The sequence below is a fragment of the Sarcophilus harrisii genome, chromosome 5, assembly GCF_902635505.1.
Source record: "Sarcophilus harrisii chromosome 5, mSarHar1.11, whole genome shotgun sequence".
NCBI classification, from domain to species: Eukaryota; Metazoa; Chordata; class Mammalia; order Dasyuromorphia; family Dasyuridae; genus Sarcophilus; species Sarcophilus harrisii.
This window is the reverse complement of record NC_045430.1, coordinates 94,128,411-94,149,745: the sequence shown is the minus strand read 5'-3', so window position 1 is coordinate 94,149,745 and position 21,335 is coordinate 94,128,411. Positions and strand designations below refer to the sequence as shown.

The following is a 21,335-nucleotide window of genomic DNA, read 5'->3' as shown; positions in this document are numbered from 1 at the left end:
TCGCACCCGGCGCGTGGCCTTAACCCGGGGTGGGGGAAGATCTGGGGACACTCCGCGAGGGAGAAATGGCAGTGGCTTTGCAGCCTGGCTCTCCCTCGAGGTCTAATAAAAACCGGGGCTATACCCCTTACGGGTACCACCCCATATTGCGTGAATCTCCTCCCAATTCTCTTAAGCACGTTTTACATTGCAGTTCCCTCTTGAGAGTTCGAATATCTGATTTGAGAATCCCCAATTCTAAAAATTTCCCACCCCACTAAATATCTCTGCTCACATTCCCTCACATTCCCTCACATTCCTATATGGTTCATTCACAGATAGGTGGCATTGTAGTTTGAATCCTGCCTTCCTTACTTGCTGGGTGACTGAGCAAGTTACTCAACCTTCTGGTCAGTTTATCTGTAAAATGGGAATAATAGCATTTACATCTCAGGGATGGAGAATCATACAAAATATATAAAATCATAAAGGGTTGTTATCCTAGTCCACACCGATTCCCAACTTTCCAGTTCTTGCATAGCTTGGGAGACCAGAGGTGCTGAGGAAATTTGTCCCAATGTCTATCAACCCTTTACTCATACTGTCAGAGAAAAAATCTCACACATGATTCTGAAACAGATCAGGTTGCATTCTGGGAAGAGAAAACTCCTTAAGAACAAAAACAGTACACATAGGAGGCACTTTAATACAGGCCCTTTTGCCAAACCCCTCCTCTCAGTGACGTTTCTGCCTCAGATCCAAATTGGGAATGAATGCAGGCAGCAAAAAGTAGCGGTTAGGGGCAGGATTTCTCCCCCACTCCCCCACCCCCAACTAAGGACTGAAAATATAGGTTAGGAGACAGTATGTTCAGTCCTGAGTCTGGTTGAAAGGTTTGGGTGGAGTGGGATGGGGAGGTTAGCAGAATGGGTGAAGTGGTATAACTTAAATTGAAATTAATTAAATGTATCTGCTTTGGAGCAGGGATCAGGGAGGATTTCTATTTTCTTTACCCACTGCAAATGGGCAAAAAAAAGCCAGAAGTTAGCAGTACTGTTTTTCCCCATACCCTTCCAAGGTGAAATATCCAATGGAAGATAAATTCCTTGAGAATAGAGATGGTTCCACTTCTATATTTGTGTCCCCAGTGCCTAGACCATTGTTGGTGTTTAGAAAATGTCTGTGAATTATACTCTTTTGTAAAAATATATTGAGAACAATTTTTTAAAGAATCCACGAAAACAACTTTATTTGGGGGAGGGAAAAATAGGAGAAAAGAAAGAAGAGGACAAAGATTAGCTTCAGAGGAAACAAACCCCTTCTTGATCTCATCCCATCCCAGGACCTAGCTCATTGAGAGAGGCCCTACAGAGGGCTCAGTTCTGCTAGGGGCAGGACAACAGAGGGCTAAGGTCAACGTGTTCCAGAGAAATGGTCTGTCTCCCCATTCTCTCCCCACTTCCCAATTTCTTCCCTCCCCTATTGCACATCAGATCATGTAAACATGGCCAGGGACAGTGCCCAGGACTATAACGAGGCAGATTAATATGTAAACGGAGATGAGGCTAGGAGCTGATTTTGCAGGTATCCAGCCTTCCAGCTAGAGGCCCACATTTTTCTGAAAAGGGTTGGTAAAAGGGGGAGGGGGAAGGAAAAGAAATGGGCCCCAAACTTTGGCTCAGATTATACAGCAGTGCAAAGGTCTTTAGCTATCTGCCAACTCCTCCCCACACACAAAAAATTCCAGGCCTCGGAGAGCACCCAGTCCCCCTCCAGGACTCCATTCCAAGCCTGGCAGTATTCAGTCTTCTCCATTCCACCCAACTCTTAAGATCAAGATCACTGGAGTTGTGTCTTGCTGTCTTGACGTGGAAATCCAGAGACAGGTAGTGGTAGTCTATCAAGACCTGGGAAGAAAGACAGGCAGTCAGAGGTAAGGCTCTCTGGTAGTAAAGTCACTCACTCAGTAAGGTACTTGGTTTGGTTCATTAGATAAAATTTATTTATACCCCTACCTGTCAATCATGACTCTCCATTCAGCCTCAGAAACCTCCTATCATCCTCTTTAACCCAGCATCCCCAACTCCAATCCCTTCCCCCCTCACCAAAGGCCCGGATGAGCTCAGCCCGAACTGCTCCAGTGACTGTCTTGACCAGGCAAAGGGTGGTAAGGCCAGCAAAGGCTGCATTATACAGGAACACAATATAGAAATTTCCCAGCCAATTGAAACGCCCGAAGTCACCCAGCAAGTCAAATCGGGTAAGCCCTATGAATAGAAAAGGGAAAACTACATAGTTTAAAAAAGGAATCAATGCTTAAAACCTCCTCAGATTAAGAGGTTCCTTTGCCCCATAGATCAACTCAGAAGCTGGCTCTCTGCTGTCCTCATGTGGTCACATCTCAGCAATGCAATCATTAGTACTGAAGATGTCTCTCCCCCACCCCAATCTACTCCAAATCACTTCTATCTCCCATTTCCTACAAACCATTAAGAGATGCAGTCCATTTGGAATTAAGAATCTTACAAAAGTGAATGTGGATCTTACAAAAGTGAATGTGGAAAACTATCTTTACATGTAACTGGGAAAAATAAAGTGAAAAAAAAAAATGGAGTGAATAAGGCTAAACTAATATACCCACAGGAAAGAAAGCAAAGTCCCTGGCATATACTCCTATTGTAGTGACCAGCCAGCCCTGTCCTATTTATCTTTCCTTTATCCCCAGTACTGGTTCTACTTTTCCCAAGGATTCCATCACCACCACAAAGCCAACAGTACTCACCTAGCGTACGAGAGAAAATAGGCAGGGCTGAGCTCAGCACCAGGAGACAGACACAGTTCCCAATGATCTAAGGGTGGGGAAAGGAAAAGGTTAGGATCCCTTGAGCTGCTACCAATATCTTATGTTAACTCTCTTGACCCCAATAAAATCCCAGCTCCTCCTCCCCCCAATACCTGGGTCATGGCTGTATCTTGCTGTTTAGGTCGAAGGCCTCGAAACAACGGGGAGCTATAGAAGCCTACCACAGATGACAGCATCAGATAACTGCTGATGACTTAAGGAAGAACTGGCATCAAAATGGTTAAATTTCTTCCCCATCCCCTCTACCACCTCCTTTGTCCGATTCCTTTTCTGGGTATAATACCATCTGTAGTCCAACCTCCCAATCCAGCACCTCACAGCAAGCAGAGATGAGGGTAAAAAAAGACAAGAGATAAAGTTTCTTCGGAAGGATACAGGATGAGGATAACCTGAATGATGGCACCAAAGGAGCCCAGCTTGGAGAATGACACCTGGCCCAAGGAGGTATCCTGGGTAGGGAAAGAGGGGGTGTCCTCACTTGTGCTACTTCTCTTCTCTGGGATCTGCTTTGTCACTTTCCTTCGGTGGTCATGGACTTTTTGGTTCCCTCTCCCAACTTACTCCCTCCCACCCCCCCCATCCCCAGCCTCTGGCAAACCAAGGATGTTTGCCAATGGGAACTAGTCTTTAAACAAAACAAAACAAAATACAAGGAAGCAAAAGGCCTTGGGATTGGCTGCGGACGAAGGGAAGAATTGGTACCTGCATGCCACGGGGCATGGCTGCCTCATCAATGAGTAACTCCAGGATGTGGATAGCAACAATGAGCACAGAGAGGCCCTGGTGGGGGGAGGAAGGAGAAAAAGCAGAAACTCATCTCATTGGCTTCTATCCTGGTCCCAGAAAAAAAGGATACCCCCGCCCCCCACAGGTCCCCCCTGGAATCTCTCTCCCCATTTTGTGACCATGAAACATCTCTTTTCCTTCTCATACGCCCCACCCCTGCCTGCCCCTGGGCACGGTGCCACAAAAGCATTCACTCAATGGATTTACCCCCACCCACCAACCCCCACACCCACCGTCAGCAACAGCAGACATAACATGGCCAGTGGATAACCCAGGTTTCGCTGCCAAGCAGAGGCCTTCTGTCGTTTCTCTGAGCAAGGACAGGAAGGTACAATCAGTAAGGGGCTGGTGGTCATGGAAGGAGAGTTCCCAAAGCAGCTGTCCCCACCTCCTCCTCTTCTCTCCAAGGCCAACTCCCTGTCTGCTCAATATACTCTTTGCCCCTCCATACCCAGCATGAGTCTCTGTGTCTGCAGGGTCACGACCTGTCTGTGCAGCAGTTTCATGTCCAGTGGCAGCCAGCAGGAAGTGGGGTCTAGGCCAGGAGAAGAGTGATGAGAGGTGATCTCACTCTGTCCTAGCTGCTCCCCTACCCCTCACCTCCAAGTTACCAACCAACCCTCACTTCCCTGCCTCCTCTCCAACAAACTATCCCTGAGGTTTCCTGAGGGGAGAAAGCCACTCACTACACATCCTCCGGGTTAGAGCTGCCTCCTCAAAGGTTGAACAATGCAGCTGTTCTTCCAGGTCCTCCAGCAGCTAGGCAGTGGGAAGAGAGGTAGGGATTTTTAGTAGTTTCAACAGCCTTGGGGTTCTGACCTGCCTGGGGTGTCCCCTGCCTTGTCCATTTGCCAACAACATGTTGGCCATGTTGCCAAGAGGCCAACAACATGGTGAAAAGGAAACAAGCAAATGAGAGGAGTAGCATGAAGACCTAAAATCACTGGCAAGGTGTGACACTGACCTCACAGACCCCTCCCTACAAGGAGGTTCAGAGCAGGAAAGATACAGAAAGGGAACCAAGAAAACCAAAAAGAGAAAGCCTGGAAGAAAAGGAGACAAAACTCCATTTATCTATCCACTTTTATCTATGCTCGAAATCTCCCTGCAAGGTAGAGGGGGGAAGGGATACCACATACCCTGGGCTTGACCAGCAGCTTCCCTGTGACAGAGAACATTTGAGCCAGGCCTAGTGGTGTACACACTGCAAAGCAGGAAAAGTCCATAGTTAGTTTCCCCTTTCCCTCTGCCATAGATACAGGAGCTGAAAGTCAGATTTCTTTTTTCATCATCATCATTATTATTATTGTTATTTTCAATAGTATTTTATTTTCCAAATACATGTAAAGATAGTTGTCAATATTAATTTTTGTAAGACTTTTGTGTTCCAAATTTTTCTTCTGCCCTCCTTTACCTCCTCCCTCTCCCAAACAGCAAGCAATCCAATATAGGTTAAAAATGTATTTCAAAAAAGGCAGCTAGGTGGCACAGTACATAGAGCACCAGCTCTGAAGTTAGGGAGACCCAAGTTCAAATTTGCCCTCACACACTTAAACACTTCCTAGCTGTATGACCCTGAGGAAGTAACTAAACCCCAAATGACTCAGGGGTGGGGGAAGAGTGTAGTTCTTTTAAACATATTTCCATATTTCTCATATTATGCAAGAAATAACAGACAAAAGAAAAAAAATGAGAAAGAAAACAAACAAAAAAGGTGACAATAATATGCTTCAATCCATACTCAGACTCTATAACTCTATCTGGATGTGGATGGCATTTTCATCAAATCTATTGGAATTGTGAAGGTCAGGTTTCTTATCCACTCATCCGACTTCTACCCTGGGCCCATGCCCCAGTGTTCCAGAAAAAAATTAAAAAAGCAAACATTCTACACAAACTGACCAGGAACTCACCCAGAAGGAGTAACACACCAAGAAAAGAGATGCAGGAATAGAGGTAGGGAAGGTAGTACTCCCAGAGATCTGGTGAGGAGAAAAGCAAAAAAGGGTTAGGAAAAAGTCACAGGGATTTCCTCTATTTCCTTTCCCTTCCTTCTGTCCCCCTCCATCAGACAATGCCTCAAGATAAAGGGTCTAGAGGAAAGAACTCTACCAATGAAAATGCCAATGGAGGATCTGGGGCCAACTGGAATCACTCACCATATAAAGACTCCTGGCTTGTCTTGCTGTTGTCCACAATAGCAGAGGCCACCCACACCATGCCTAGCACCAGCAGTGACAAGAGCAGCAGCATCACCACTGTTTCATATACCCTGCCCAGGACCCCCTTTAGGATGGGAATAAGGGGGGGGGGGAGAAGAATGATTAATAGATGATTAAGGAAGGAAGAATCAGAGGAGGTTGGAGGAACATTGGGGAGGGGATATGTGGGATCAGATTTAGGGACAGGAATGAAGGAACACCCAGGAAACCAACTCCCTTACCCCCTCTCTCATTTTCTCACCTTCTTGGAACCAGCAAAGCCTTCTGATTCAGTGAAAAAGTAGGCAAAGGGCATGAGGAAGACAAGGGACAAATTAGAGAAGAGAAAGACAAGGTTCCAGAGTCCTAGGGTAGAAGAGACAACAAAAAGACTGGATTAAAATAGGAGAGGAAAAGGGACAGGGAACTGGATTAACTGGTCTTCAGCTGAAAAACTTCCATTTTTACCCTACTCCCAATCCCTGGGGACAAGGCCTAATGCAAAACCCAACTGATGGTCTTACCATGGATGAGAGAGCCATTGAGCCACTGGATATAGTAGTTTCGGGGAAGGGAGAGCAGCACTTCATTGCTGAGGATGGAAAAGGGCAAGAGCAGGACTGCAGCCAATGCCACTGCCAAGGTGAAGGTGCAGAGCCCAAGTCTAAGGACATAAGAAATTGGAATCTTAGTCCTAAACCCTATAGTCCCACAGACCACTTTGGAGTCCCTTTTAATGCTATCCCTTTTTCCCTGCAAAATGAGCTATCCTAATTGGGGCAGTGAGGAAGTGCTTAGGAGGGATTTTATCAGGGGAATATTCATCTCTACCCCTCATAAAACCTTTTTACCCTAAGACCAGGGGTTCTTAATTTGGGGCAAGTGTGATAAGATTTCAGGGGATATACAAGCTTGCATAGGAAAAAATTACACCTTAATTTTCCCTAACTTCTAACAGAAATCTAGCATTTTCTTCAATTATTTAAAAACAATCTTCTGGGAAGATGTGCATAGATTTAACCAGAAATTCATGACACACACACAAAAAGTTAAGAACATCTGTCCTGGATGCATGGGAAGTAAGCATAGTAGGATGATAATTACCTTAGGAACTTCTAGCCTCATCCACTGCCAGCTGCTTCCCTAAGAATGTGGGGCCCTTGGGTACATGCTGTCTCTCACAGGAGTCATGGTTCCCAGGCCAGTTTCTCTTCCCCACCTAGTTGGATATTTGAATATTCCCCTTCCATCTCTTTCTTCCTCTTCCCATGGGACCATAACATCTCTCCATCCCAAACAAACAAAGGCTTAGTTCTACCAGCTCCTGAGGAGCTCTCACACTGAGCACAGAGAAGAGGAGTCAAACTAATTTCGATTTCCAGTGACTTCGCCCATCAGAGAGACTGGAACAACAAACTTTTCTAAGTCTCTCCAGAATGCATCAATGTAAGGAATAGGCTGGGGGATAGGGTGTAGATATCTGTGAAAAAAGAATCAATCCCTCCACCCCCACCTCAAACCATACCACTTCAATTAGTAAGCTAGCTAAGATTCCTACTCCAAACTCTGGGGCATCATTGTCTCTAGCCAAATAGGCCCTGGGTGATCAGCAGCAATACTTACGCAATCTTGTTGACTGTGGCGTCCTCATCATCAACTGTCAGAACAGACAAACACCAGAAGGAAAGACAGACATCAGCTTATGATTCCAATAGGGCTATTGTATTATTAGTTAGTTTAGAGATAAGGAAAGCATTCAGATGCACAGTGACAGGGGTTGAGTGCACCTGAGGTTCTGGTCCCAGGAAGCAAAGGAAAACATTGTAATATCTGCTATTGCTATCTTCCTTCCTCCTCCACTTTCCTCGCCACAATTTGCCCCTCCCTTCCTATCTCTTCCTAGAAATATTACTGTCACAGGTTCCCCTTTGGACACCAAGAAGACCATAAACAAATGGCTAGTGAAATCAGTTGTCACAGGCTGGGTTCATTGAAAAAGAAAGGTTAGTAGATTCTAGATTTCCTGGTCACCTGGGGAGCTTTAAGGGCCAGCTACCTAACAGAATGGGGTTGGCCCAAAGCACTACTCTCCCCAAAACATATACTACAGAGAACTTGTAGGTTCCCCATCACCTCATAGGCAGATCAGCTCCCGGAATACTGTCCACTGAGCAGAAAGATGAATAGAGAATTGGCAGAACTCCTGGTAAAGAGTCTAGGCAGTCCAGGGAGAGGGAATAACAAGGAATCTATGCTCACAAGAAGGGAAAAGTCAATGGAAAGATAGCTCAGAACAATTTAGCCCGGAGCACACTTGCACCCCATTCCCAAGGTTTTCTGCATGGTCGTCAGCACCATGGCAGCCAAAGAGTCTGATAAAAGCTGCCCACCCATACCTGTGGTAAAATCAGTTGGCTTCTTGAATCGGGTCAGAGCGACATGGCAGAGGATGTAAAGTGTTGCAAACAGCAGAGTAGAGATCTGAAGGGAAGATCATAGGAATGGTAGCACTAGTGTGGGAAGGGGCCTTCAAAACCATCCAGTCCAACCCTCTCAGTTTGGAGATGTAGAAACTGAAGCATTGACAGATAAACTAACTTGCCCAATAAGCATCAGAGGTACAATTTTAACTCAAGGCCTTGGGACTCTGGAGTCTGTGATCTTCCCAGCCACATCACCCTAATGAAATCCTTCCTCCTTTCTAATCCTCACCTCAGAACTACCCTCATAGCTAAGGGGGTCCTAACTGGTTTCTGCCTTAAACATCAAGCAAGGTCAACAGAGATTGTCCTAGACACATGGGGTAGGGGTGGGGGAAAGAAAGGAGGGGAGCTTCCCAGTTTTCCTGGGCAGCAATCAGACTCCAAATTAGCCCTCTTCCTTACAACAAAATGGATGGGATCATACATAAGCAGAAGTATATTTTCACATATTTTGAAAGCTCTAAAATAGTCAGATGGGCAAAAGGAGTTCCTCCCACTTTTAGGGTGCCTTATAAACAGACAACCAGAATAAGACCCTGGGAAGATTAAAACAAAAAACAAAAAACAAAAAAAACAGCTGTCCTTTCCAGCTCTAACCCCAATGATCCTGATGTCTAATCCCACAGGTACTCCAATTTAGCATAACTCCAGGGCCAAATGGAGTCTCTGGGAAGCAGGAGTGCCTAATACTAACATAGATACCTTGAGAGCTACTGTGGCAGATAGTGAATGTGGAGCTTCTGTGAGGAGGAATCTAGGATGTCAATCTCAGAGAGACTTAATTCTAAGGTTCGTACTCCTTCCTCCTAAGCCACAGCCCTATAGCTATATATATATATATATATATATATATATATAAATGAAAAAAAAAAAAAAAAAAAAGCTTATTTTCTATGCTACCAAATAGGAGAAAGGGCTTTAAAGTATCCTTTCTTCTGTTCCCAACATTGACAACTACTGCTGTCAGATATTCTTCAAATATGGGGATCAGCTGATCTCCAAGTTCTTCCACCTTTAGTAATTAATATTTCTAGCTTTAATAGTTTTAATCTAAGAACAATGGAGTGGCAACAGTCAATGCTTTTCCCTTCTCTTAAATAAATTTAGATGCCTATTTTAAAGATCACCCATTCTCAACCATTTATTTTGCCAGAATAGACACTGAGGTCCACACAATGGAAATGCCTGGACAGAGCTTGGAGTGTGAGAAATGGAGCAATGTGATATAATGGACAGAAGGGCAAGGTTTACTTAAGTTCTAGCTTTGCTCTGTCACCAAATTATTTTATCAATGAATCTCAGTTTACTCATATATAAAATGGATGAAATACTTGTACCATTTACCTCACAAGGTTATTATGAGAAGAATGATTTGTAAACATTAAAGCAGTTGAGTAATTACTAATTATAACAACTCAGATCTCCTGACTCCTAAGCATGGGCCTCTCTTCATTAAATATCATGCTCTATATGGGAACCATGGTCTTACTCTAATAGGGTAAATTTCTGGCTCTGCTAGGAACATATGCTATCCTTCCTCTCCTAGAGATGGCCAGGAAAAAAAACAACCTCAGAGCCGAGTTCAGGTGAGGACCAGGAGGACAGGACAATTTGGAGGAAGTGGAAGTATTCCAATGGGACTTCTTAACAAGGAGTCTCTAAACTTGTTCCATTTTTAAAATATGTACTTTTTTCATTGTATTGTATTTTGGTGTTCTTTTATAATTCTATGCATTTTATGTATTTAAAAACATTGTCCTTGGGCTTCACCAAGAGATCTGTGGCACAAAAACCGGTTAATAATCCTTGTTCTAGAGGTTAGTAAAAAGCGCAGACTTTGGTACACAGAAGAGCCAAGGCTCCTGTAGCAATCTAGACTTCACACATTTATTTCTAAAGGTAAAGAGTCACCTCCATAGGTAAAATAGCAATCTTCTAGAAGTTCTGGAATTTTATAGCCCATGCCTCAATCTCCTGGCTTGCATCATACCTAAGAAGGCAGGAAAGCTCAAAAGGTCAGGCTAGAGTTCCACGCAATCCTTGTTGGTCTGAGGCTGGGCTGCTCCCAAAGAAACCTTTCACTTAATAGGTGAAATAGCTAGGCAGACTCCTTTTGTCATGAAGTTCTACAGAAGACTAAAGGGGGACATCCAAGAACTCTACTTTCAGTTAGTTCACATTTACACGGTCCTCAATAATTTACCAACAATCTTATGAGGTTTGGATAACATGTAATATTACCTCCTATTACAAATGAAAAAAATGAGGGTCAGAAATTTGCCAACAGTCATACATCTAGAGCTGAAACTATCTAGTTCTATCTAGTTCCCTGAAGAGAGAAAACGCCAGATCATGATACCCAACTAGTTTTAGTCTTCACTCTTTCCTCATCTATTTTCTGTTTTCAGTGGCATCCCCTTCTGTTTCTGAATTTACAGAGGGATAACTGAGTGGGACCCAAGAACAAAGTTAAAAATAAGCTTCACTCCCAGCTTTTACTCTTCTCTTCCCTTTTCTATACATACAACCTGAAGTTAAAAAACTACAGAGAGCAAAAGGGGGTGAGGCGCCGGGAATTCCAAGATATACTGGAGATTTAGATGGGAGGACCTGGAGCTCAGCTTAGCTCACAAGGCCCGGAGAGCTCGGAACATTAGCCAGAAAGCCTAATGAATTATCCTACTATTGCTCTAAGAGACACCTGCGTGGTAAGCAGTAACCAAGCCGGGGAGAAGGGAGTGGAAAGGGTCTCTATACTGGGAAAATAGTCCAGACTCTTATTTCTGTAGAAATTTACTTTGGGGGTGGGCGAGGACTGACCCAAGGCAACCACAGTGGAGCCTCTGCCAATGCAGACCCTTCCCCTTCCATCTTACAAGCACCCTTCTCCTTCTGAGTGTTTGTCTCGCTTCTCCAAACAGACTTGTCCAGGGGTCTCGTCAGCTTAGGATAACGAGGCTCCGGAGGGGGAGAACCCAAACCAAGCCGTCCCACTCAGGCACTCACAAAGTAATGCAGCAGGACTGGCGGAAACACACCAGAGTCCCCGGAGAAAGGGTGGGCTTTTTTTTTAATCTCCCACAAATCCTGAGAGGGATGACCGCCTCGCCCCAAACCTCGCCCCGCCACTTAACAGCCCGAAGCCGTAGCCGCGGCCCCCAGCCCCGCGCGGACTGGCCGACGGACGGACGGAGCCGCCCCATCCCGGCGCTCCCGGCCCCATCCCGGCGCTCCCGGCCCCATCCCGGCGCTCCCGGCGCCCGCACTCACTATGCACTCCCGGACTCGCTCGTGGAACAGCTGTTCCCGCACCGACAGCACCTCGTAGTCAGCCGCTTCCATGCTCTGACCAGCATGGCTGGGGACGGGTTTCTCCGGAGTCCGGAGAGGACAAGCGGGGGAAAACAATCCGCCGCCGCCGCCGAGCTCCCGGAATCCCAGCAGCGGCCTCGACCGTACGGACTCAAGTCCCAGATTCAACCGCCTCTCTGGGTCCCGCCCCCGAGTAGCTCCGCCCTTAAAGGGGCACTGACTGACAAGCGCGCCGCCGCAAACCGGGACACGGCCCCGGATCGCGCCGGGCCCTTTAAGGCGCAGACGCCACCACGTTACGAACGAAAAGCGTATCCGCCGTCGGCTTCGCTACAAAGTAAGGAAAGTGGCGTTCCGCGTTCCATTTTAAAGGCACGGCATGACGACACAAGAGGTGGGCGGGATCTCAGCCGAATACGCTTAGTTCATTGGTGTTTAGAATCCAAGGAAACTGTTTTTCCCCCAGGGGATGGGCTGCGATAGGCTCACCCGGTGGAAGAGGGCGAGGTGTTTCTGTGCACGGATTCTGTGCGGGCTGCGGGCTGCCGGCTGCGGGCTGGGTCTGTTTCAGCAAAGCGAAAAGATTTGTCTAATTATCCGGGACCTCTCTGACTCGGAGAGGGCAACCTTTGAGCTGGAGGGGCAAACCCTTGTAGAGCCTCTTAGTTGGGTAGAAAAGCCTGGCAGTTACCAATTTAATTAACATTTATTTAATGCAGATGCATTTCCCTAGCCCGGCTCCCTAGTATTATTTTCTTGTAGCGTGTTGAAATTTACATATTATTCCCTTAATTACACATTCCTTTCCTTCACAATCAACCACATTTGTTTTGTGCCCAGCAGAACTTTTCGAAGAAATACAAAAGAACTATGCACGTTCACCTGGGATTTCCCACTGCCAGACAAGACACAATACATGAATAATAATTCGTGGCCGATAGACTTCGGGGGACATTCCCCACAACACACCATCTTTCTCCTTAAGATTTCAATCCCTTCCCGCTCCCTTTCTCAACAGATGATTTCATCCTTTTCTTTGAGAAGATTAAAGGACATGAAAACTGTTGAGTTTCCTGAATTTTGCCTGGAGTATTGTAATAGTCGGCTAACTAATCTCCCCCATTCTGGTCTTTCTCTTCTCCAATTCATCCCCTGCTTTAAAAAGTTATACTTTTCATGTAACTGCCAAAATAGACTTTCTAAAGCACAATCTAACAATCAGTGGTTTCCTATTGAGTCTAGGATTAAAAACAAAAAAAGCAAAATCCCCTCAGCTTATTCGTTTTAAAGCCTTCCAGTCTGTTCATAAATCTATTTGTTTGACTCTCCTGGATTAAAGCTTCCCACCTCCGCCTTCAACTATCAAAAGAAAAAGAAAAACAAGACCTTTGTAAGACACAAGGTAGTTTCTCAAAAGAATTTGTAGATAGACCATCTCCAAATCAAGAGGCAAAGATTTTATTGTGCTATTGGCAGTGAGCTAAGTTTCAGAGGGGAGTTGAGCTATTAAAAAGGGGAAAGATTGGCCAAGTTCCCTAATGAAATTGGCCATTAATAAAGAGAAAAATGTCGTATGACAGGCAAAGTTCCTAGAGAACTTCGTGCAATAAGGTGGGCAGCTTCCAAAGAACCTGCCATTGTAACCTTTAGTAAGCAGATTAAGTTCCTAAAAAGGGTTAACAAAGAGGGAGAGAGAAAGTGGTGGGAGAGCTTTGAGATGTCAATCAGCAATATTTATTAAGTGCTAGGCCCTGGATCAAATACTGATGATACAAAGAATGATAAAAGATAGTTCCTGTACTCAAGCAGCTTACAGTCTAAAGGGGAAAGCAACATATAAACCAACTATAAAAAAAATTAGCTGGAAATCATTAGTAGAGGGAGGGGACTAAATTAAGAATGGGGAAAGATTTCCTGAAGAAGGTTTTAGCTGGGACTTGAAGGGAGCCTGAAAAGCTAAGAGGAAGAGGAGAGAATTCCAAGCATGGGGGACAGCCAGGGGAAATACAAAAGTTGGAATTTTTGTACAAGGAACACCAAGAAGGTCATTGGATCAAGGAGTTCTTTAGTGAATGGAATATAAGGATATTTGGTCTCTTACTACATCCAGTGCCATTTCCAGTCATCCTGATCTATATCTGGCCACTGGATCTGATGGTTCTGGAGGGGAAAGTGAGGCAGGTGACCTTGTACAGCCCTCCCTCACTTAAATCAATATACTTACATGTCATTACATAAATGTTATGGTCTTCTTTCAGAAAAGAAAAACAACCACTAATAAGTTATTTTACAGGAGAAAATAACCTCGAGGGGTTGCCATATATAACTTGGTCCTATGATTTAATGTAGTAACTGTGGGGTTACTTATTAAATTTATTAAATATAATTTATTAAACTTATTAAATATAAAACTAAATTAAATTAAACTTAAAAAATTATCACAATTTTGTCAATGCAAAGAATTCAACAAGATCCCATTGAAACAAGGGCTCACTTAAGGGACTCACTTAAAGAAAGGATAATCCTGTTAATGTCCCTTCCTAATGACCCATGAGCTACTAAGGACCTGGTCTTTTTGCTGAGGTCTTCTCCCTTCATCATTAGCACCTTCACTAGCAAAAACTTGAAATTCCCCATTTTGGGGACCTAGCTTAACAGTAGTTGAGCAGTGATCTTAAAGATTCCACACGTGAATATAAACTTTGTAGGACTAATACTATTGTAGAATATACATAGTAAACATTTTCCCAAAGGACAGAGAATGTATAGAGAAAGGTATGCTCCTGATATCATGGAGGTGAAGACAAATATTTGTACATTTATTCTTGCTATATCTTTGAAGTAAATATATTTTTGTACAAGTTAATTAATGTTAGTTAAATGAAATTGGGCACTAATTATGGGAAGCTGTAGGAGGCTTAAACCAATGACATTAAAGGGGCGGTACCCCTAAAACTCTGAGGGGAAGAAATAGCAATCTGACCCTGGGATTGAGCCCAGAGAGTACTTGGAACACCTTTATGTGTTGTCTTCCCCTCTTAGAATATAAACTCCCTGAAGGTAGGGATGGTATCTTTAGAAAATATTGATTTTCTTGGGGGGCAGAGCCAGACAGCGGAGACAATACATGTTTCTTTCTGATCTTCTCTACAACCCACACTCTAATTACGAAATCTAGCTCTGAATTAGCTCTGGACTGGCAGAACCCACAAATATTGGGAGTGCAACAAATTATCAGCAGAAGATAATTTCGAAGATCACCAGAAAAGGTATGTTTCAATCAGAAATGGGAGGGAGGCAGACAAGCACAAGCAGGTGAGTACAAACACCAGGCCAGACAGTACAGAGTCTGGGGGTGGTGCAGACTCCACATGGTGGAGAACCTACCGGGAGGAATCTACAGGAATCTACAACAGTGTTGACCATTCTGCCTTGGTTGCAAGGCAGTAGATCAGCAGAGAAGTTAAAAAATGCATAAAAAGATAAAAAGAAAGGAACTCTTGAGAACTGTATTTCTGTTATGGGTATACATAGTGCATGTATAATTTGATTTTACTGTTATAATATAAAAGAGAAACTAGAGGTGGAAAGGGGATTGTACTGAGGAAAAAAGAAAAAGTGGAGGTAAAGTGAAGGAAATTACATTTCAGGAAGAGACAAAGAAAACTTATAATTGAGGGAAAGAAGGGAGGGTGATGAACAATGTGTGAATCTTACTTTTCTCAGATTTGGATCAAAGAAAGAATATTAGACATATTTGGTTTCACCAAGAAACTTCTCTCATCTTATAGAAAAGTGGGAGGGGAAAGAAAAAAAGGGAAGGGGTAGGCTAAATAGAAGGGAAAACAGAAATAGTAGGAGAAAGGTATAAGAAAGGGGGAGGGTCTCTAAAGGAGGAGGACTGCTTGAGACAAGTAGTGTTCATAAGTAAAATACTGGGGAGGAGAGAAAGGAGAAAAGGAAAGAGAAAAGTATAATTTGGGGTTAATAAGATGGCAGGAAATACAGAATTAGTAGTTTTAACTGTAAATGTGAATGGGATGAACTCTCCCATAAAACATAAGTGGATGACAGACTGGATTAAAAGCCAGAATCCTGCAACATGTTGTTCACAAGAAACACATTTAAAGCAGGGCAACACATATAGAGTAAAGGTAAAAGGCTGGAGCAGAATTATTATGCTTCAGGTGAAGTAAAAAAAAAGCAGGGGTAGCCATCCTGATCTGAGATCAAGCAAAAGTAAAAATTGATCTAATCAAGAGATAAGGAAGGAAACTATATCTTGCTAAAGGGTACCATAGATAATGAAGCAATATCAATATTAAACATATATGCACCAAGTGCTGTAGCATCTAAATTCCTAAAGGAGAAGTTGAGAGAGTTGCAAGAAGCAATAGACAGCACAACTATAACAGTGGGAGAGCTCAACCTTGCTCTCTCAGAACTAGATAAATCAAACCACAAAATAAATAAGAAAGAAGTTAAAGAGGTAAATATAATACTAGAAAAGCTAGATATTCTTTGGAGAAAATTGAATGGAGACAGAAAGGAGTACACTTTGTTCTCGGCAGTTCATGGAATCTATATAAAAACTGACCATATATATTAGGACATAAAGACTTCAAAATCAAATGCAGAAAGGCAGAAATAGTAAATGCACTTTTTTTCAGATCTTGTTGCAATAAAAATTGCTTTCAATAAAAGGCCAAGGGAAAATAGACCAAAAAGCAGTTGAAAATTAAATAATCTTATCCTAAAGAATGAATCGGTGAAACAGCAAATCATAGACACAATCAATAATTTCATCCAAGAGAATGATAATAATTGGACAACATACCAAAATGTGTGGGATGCAGCCAAAGCGGTAATAAGGAGAAATTTTACATCTCTAGATACTTACTTGCATAAAACAGAGAAAGAGAAGATCAATGAATTGGGATTGCATCTAAAAAAGCTAGAAAAAGAATAAATTAAAAACCCCCAATCAAATACCAAACTTAAAATTCTAAAAATAAAAGGAGAGATCAATAAAATTGAAACTAAAAAAAACTATTGAATTGATAAATAAAAACTAAGAGTTGGTTTTATGAAAAAAACAAACAACAAAAGAGATAAACCTTTAGTTAATTTGATTAGAAAAAGGAAAGAGGAAAATCAAATTTTCTCAAAAATGAAAAGGGAGAACTTTCCACCAATGAAGAAGAAATTAGAGCAATTATTAGGAGTTACTTTACCCAACTTTATGCTAATAAATTTGACAGCCTAAGTGAAATGGAGGAATACCTACAAAAATATAGATTGCCCAGGTTAACAGAAGAAGAAATAAATTACTTAAATAATCCCATTTTAGAACAAGCTATTAATCAACTCCCTAAGAAAAAATCCCCAGGACCAGATGGATTTACATGTGAATTCTACCAAACATTTAAAGAACAATATTGCATAAACTATTTGAAAAAAATAGGGAATGAAGGAATCCTAACAAATTCCTTTTATGACACAGACATGGTACTGATACCTAAACCAGCTAGGACGAAAACAGAGAAAAAAAATTATACACCAATCTCCCTAATGAATATTGATGTAAAAATCTTAAATAATATATAGATAGATATAACACCATATGATTATCTCAGTAGATGCAGAAAAAGCATTTGATAAAATCCAACACCCATTCCTATTAAAAATACTAGAAAATATAGGAATAAATGGATTTTTCCTTAAAATAATTTCAAGGGAATTAATGAAAAAACAAATGCTAATGAAGGTGGTCCAGCTGTACCAGATCTAAAACTATATTATAAAGCAGCAATCATCAAAACCATTTGGTACTGGCTAAAGAAGAGAAGCTGATTAGTGGAATAGGTTAGGTTCACAGAACAAAATAGTCAATGATTATAGTAATATAGTATTTGACAAACCCAAAGGCCCCAGCTTTTGGGATAAAAATTCACTATTTGACAAAAACTGCTTTGAAAATTAGAAACTAGTATAGCAGAAAGTAGGCATAGACCCATACTTAACACTGTATACCAAGATAAGGTCAAAATGAGTTCATGATCTAAACATAAAGAATGATATTATAAACAAATTAGAAGAATATATGATAGTTTACCACTCAGATTTATGGAGGAGGAAGGAATTTGTGACCAAAGAAGAACTAGAGATCATTATTGATCATAAAATACAAAATTTTGATTATATTAAGTTAAAAAGTACAAACAAAACTAATGCAGACAAGATTAGAAGGGAAGCAATAAATTGGGAAAACATTTTTACATCCAAAAAATCTGATAAAGCTCTCATCTCTAGAACATATAGAGAATTGACTGAAATTTATAACACTTCAAGCCATTATCCAATTCATTAAATAGTCAAAGGATTTGAACAGAAAATTTTCAGGTGAAGAAATTGAAACTATTTGTAGTCACATGAAAAGGTGCTCCAAATCACTATTGATCAGAGAAATGCAAATTAAGACAACTCTGAGATACCACTACACACCTCTCAGATTGGCTAACATGACAAGAAAAGATAATGATGAATGTTGGAGGGGATGTGAGAAAACTGTGGCACTGATACATTGTTGGTGGAACTGTGAATTGATCCAAACATTCTTCCCCAGTATTTCCCCAGTATTTAGCACTGTGTTGGCATGTAATAAGCACTTAATAAATGCTTGTTGATGATTTGATTTCCCCTTCAGTTCTAAATAAAAATCTTTTTACATAATTGTTTGCTTTTTGTCTCCTTCTTGAGTGCAGGTACTATTATTGCCTTTCTTCCCCAGTATTTCCCCAGTATTTAGCACTGTGTTGGCATGTAATAAGCACTTAATAAATGCTTGTTGATGATTTGATTTCCCCTTCAGTTCTAAATATTATGGTGATGCTGAATCTCCTGAATTATGTTATCATCATCTCTTCTTTGGATTATGGATGTATTCTAATTTCCTCTTCTACTTCATTGTGTCTCCATCTGCAATCCAATCTTCACACAACTGATTAATTTCCCAAAGATCCAACATTCTCTTTCTTACCCCAAAATCATGCTATTTAATACAAATATTTTAACATCATTTAAGGGCAGCTCTAGACACGGTTCAGGTACCTATTTCACATGTCCATATCCTTTCTTATATTTGTAGTTCTGGTCAGATCAGACATTTTGATGTTCCCCGATCTCATCTTGACTTTTTTTTGCCTTTAGACATTCAGGCAGTGCCTGGCCCTCCATAAGTCTTATCTAACAGAATCAGTGGGGAAGGAGAGTAAAGCTAGCACTGGAGTCAAGAATGGAAGCCCTGTTTATGTTTAAGAGTGGTCTTTGGCTTTATTATGTATCTTGGATGTTAGAAGATAAGAGTATTTTCTCTGTGGTGGTTAGGGAAAATCCAGTATTTGACAGTTATTCCTACCAGTCAGTCAGGAAGAAACTAACATATCAGTGTTCTCCTTGAGTAACATTGGAGAAGTCATGTCATCCCCCTGGGCCTCAGTTTCTTCAACTATAAAAAGGTCTTTCCTTTATCCATCCAATTGTTAACACTCTCTCCCAGCCCTAAAATTATCTTGTAAATATTTTGTATTTATTTATCTATATACTACTTTCTCCTTCCACTAGTCCTTCCACTCTCAATAGAATGTAACCTCCTTAATTGTCCAGAGTCTTCTTGTGTTTTTAATCTTTGTATCTCTAGCATTCAGGATAGCACTGGTTGAATAATAGGTGCTTAATAAATGCCTGTTGAACTTAATTTAGGGAATTGTACTATGAATAATCTCCAAAATTCCTTCTAGCTCTAAATTTGACACACTAAGATCTGAACACTCAGATTATGGACTTTGCATGACTATTTTTATTCTATTAAGGTGACACTAATCTGTTTCTAACATTTCCTTTGATGTCAATAAATAATAGCCTCAAAGCTACTGTTAATCTATTATATCCTCCATGGAAGTCTAGGAGAGACTAGGGAAATCCTAAAGCTAGCTGTCAGATAGGCTGAGTACTTACCAATTTAGAACTCATAATTCTCATACAAAATGGAAATGAGTGAATAAGAACGTTACCAAGCACTTACAATGTTCAAGGTACTTTGATAAGTGCTGGAAATACAAAGAGAGAAAGATAGACACACACAGAGACAGAGACAGAGTGACAGAGAACCAACTGAAGACACACAGAGAGATAGAGTGATAGAGAAATAGAGTCAGAGAGACACAGAGTGCCTGGCTTTCAAGGAACTATCCTAATAGGGAAAAACCACAGATAAGGGGAATTACAATCAGGGAAGGGAGTTTTGATCTGGCAAATCATGGAGTGATTTAAGTGATATATAATGCAGCCATTTGACTTTTCCTTTCTGTAAGTAAGAATGTTTAGTCATTTCAACCGCATCCAATTCTTTATGACCCCATTTGAGGTTTTCTTGAGGAATGGTGTGTCATTTACTTTTCTAATTCATGTTACAGATGAGGAAATTGAGACAAATAGGATTAAGTGACTTTCCCAGAGTCATTTCAGCAAGTAAGAATCTGAGGCTGGATTTCAATTCAGGTCTTTCTGACGCCAGACCTTGTGCTCTATCTGCTGTGCCACATAGCAGCCCAAGAGGCCCTTTTGAGAAGCAAGGGACTTAATTTAATGCATTTAATGTTCAAAACAAGAAGATGAGATGGAAAGCTGGACTTTCTGGTTTAAGTGAAAGAGGAGGAGAGGTCTTGGGTAGAGATTTGAGCTATCAAACAACAGTATCTATTAAGCTTCTACCAGGTGTCAGGATGAGAAGGTGATTCATAGTCTGTGGTCTAGAGCTAGATATAGTGGGTTATTGGGGGCTAGGTTGTGCTCTGTCACCAATCAAGTTAGTTGTCTCACTCTGGGCACTCATCCAGAAACTAGTGAATTAAATTCTCAGGGAGATTATCAACAGATTCCAGAGGTCCTCGGTTCTGAGGATACTAGTCCACATGGGTAGAAATGGGTAAGAAGTGGATGACAAAATGGTCTGGTGGAGAGGTGGGAACTGGCACTTCAGTTACCATCACATTGCTTTAGCTAAGACCAGTGTACTTAATCAAATTCAGGATGAAATAAGACACTCTTAGTAGGCTATCAAGTATTTAAAAGAAAAGTTAGTAATAGGATGGAAAGTATGTTCAACAAAGATATGACAGTGTTCTGGTAGATGCACCATCCCCTTGCCTCCATACAGAAACTTATTTGGTCAGAAGAATATGTTGGATCAGGCCATGAAAAAGTGATAAAATGTTTTTGGTCATCAAATCAACAGAGAAATCTAGCATAACAGGAATCCCAGTAGAAATTGCTCCTACCACATCCATTAACTCCTGAATTCATCCCATAATAATAACTCAAATTTATCCCGTATTCTCTTACAGCCTTGATAGCTGCTGCTGCATACTCTGGGAAATATTAAGATCACTGAGGTGATTTAACATTAAGGGAGGGATCAATTTTAACATTAGTGCCTGCTCTCTGAGATTATCTCCAATTTATCCTGTATATATCTTGTTTGCACATATTTCTTTGTATGTTGTCTCTCTTACTAGATTGTGAACTCTTTGAAAGCATGGTTCTTTTTTAATGGTTATTTTGTTCTTTGTATTTGTATGTAGTTAGTACAGAGTCAGACACACAGAAATAAGAAGATGTGTACTGACAACTTGAAATGACCCTTAAAGCCTT

At 41.6% G+C, this 21,335-nt stretch overlaps 1 protein-coding gene across 1 annotated transcript; it reads right to left on the bottom strand.

Annotated features, from left to right (window-relative positions):
• Positions 1 to 1,657: 1,657 nt before the first annotated feature.
• On the bottom strand, positions 1,658 to 11,781 carry LMBR1L (limb development membrane protein 1 like). Its single transcript, XM_003772351.4, has 17 exons — positions 11,583 to 11,781; positions 8,226 to 8,310; positions 7,453 to 7,486; positions 6,354 to 6,493; positions 6,092 to 6,195; positions 5,788 to 5,914; positions 5,542 to 5,610; positions 4,768 to 4,832; positions 4,315 to 4,387; positions 4,080 to 4,163; positions 3,862 to 3,938; positions 3,545 to 3,622; positions 3,218 to 3,291; positions 2,935 to 3,025; positions 2,762 to 2,828; positions 2,085 to 2,246; positions 1,658 to 1,886 (listed from the first exon to the last, which is right to left on the bottom strand). The coding sequence occupies exons 1-17, from the start codon at positions 11,652 to 11,654 to the stop codon at positions 1,819 to 1,821; spliced, it is 1,470 nt and encodes a 489-aa protein (XP_003772399.1). The 5' UTR covers positions 11,655 to 11,781; the 3' UTR covers positions 1,658 to 1,818.
• Positions 11,782 to 21,335: the final 9,554 nt, after the last annotated feature.

What these genes read in the sequence shown, in the direction of transcription:
- LMBR1L (XM_003772351.4), bottom strand. Translation starts at nt 11,654, where the DNA reads ATGGAAGCGGCTGACTACGAGGTGCTGTCGGTGCGGGAACAGCTGTTC. An exon ending in GCCAACTGATTTTACCACAG is followed by an intron (nt 7,487 to 8,225) that starts GTATGGGTGGGC and finishes CTGTTCTGACAG; the next exon opens with TTGATGATGAGGACGCCACA. An exon ending in TCTAACCCGGAGGATGTGTA is followed by an intron (nt 4,164 to 4,314) that starts GTGAGTGGCTTT and finishes CTCCTGGCCTAG; the next exon opens with ACCCCACTTCCTGCTGGCTG.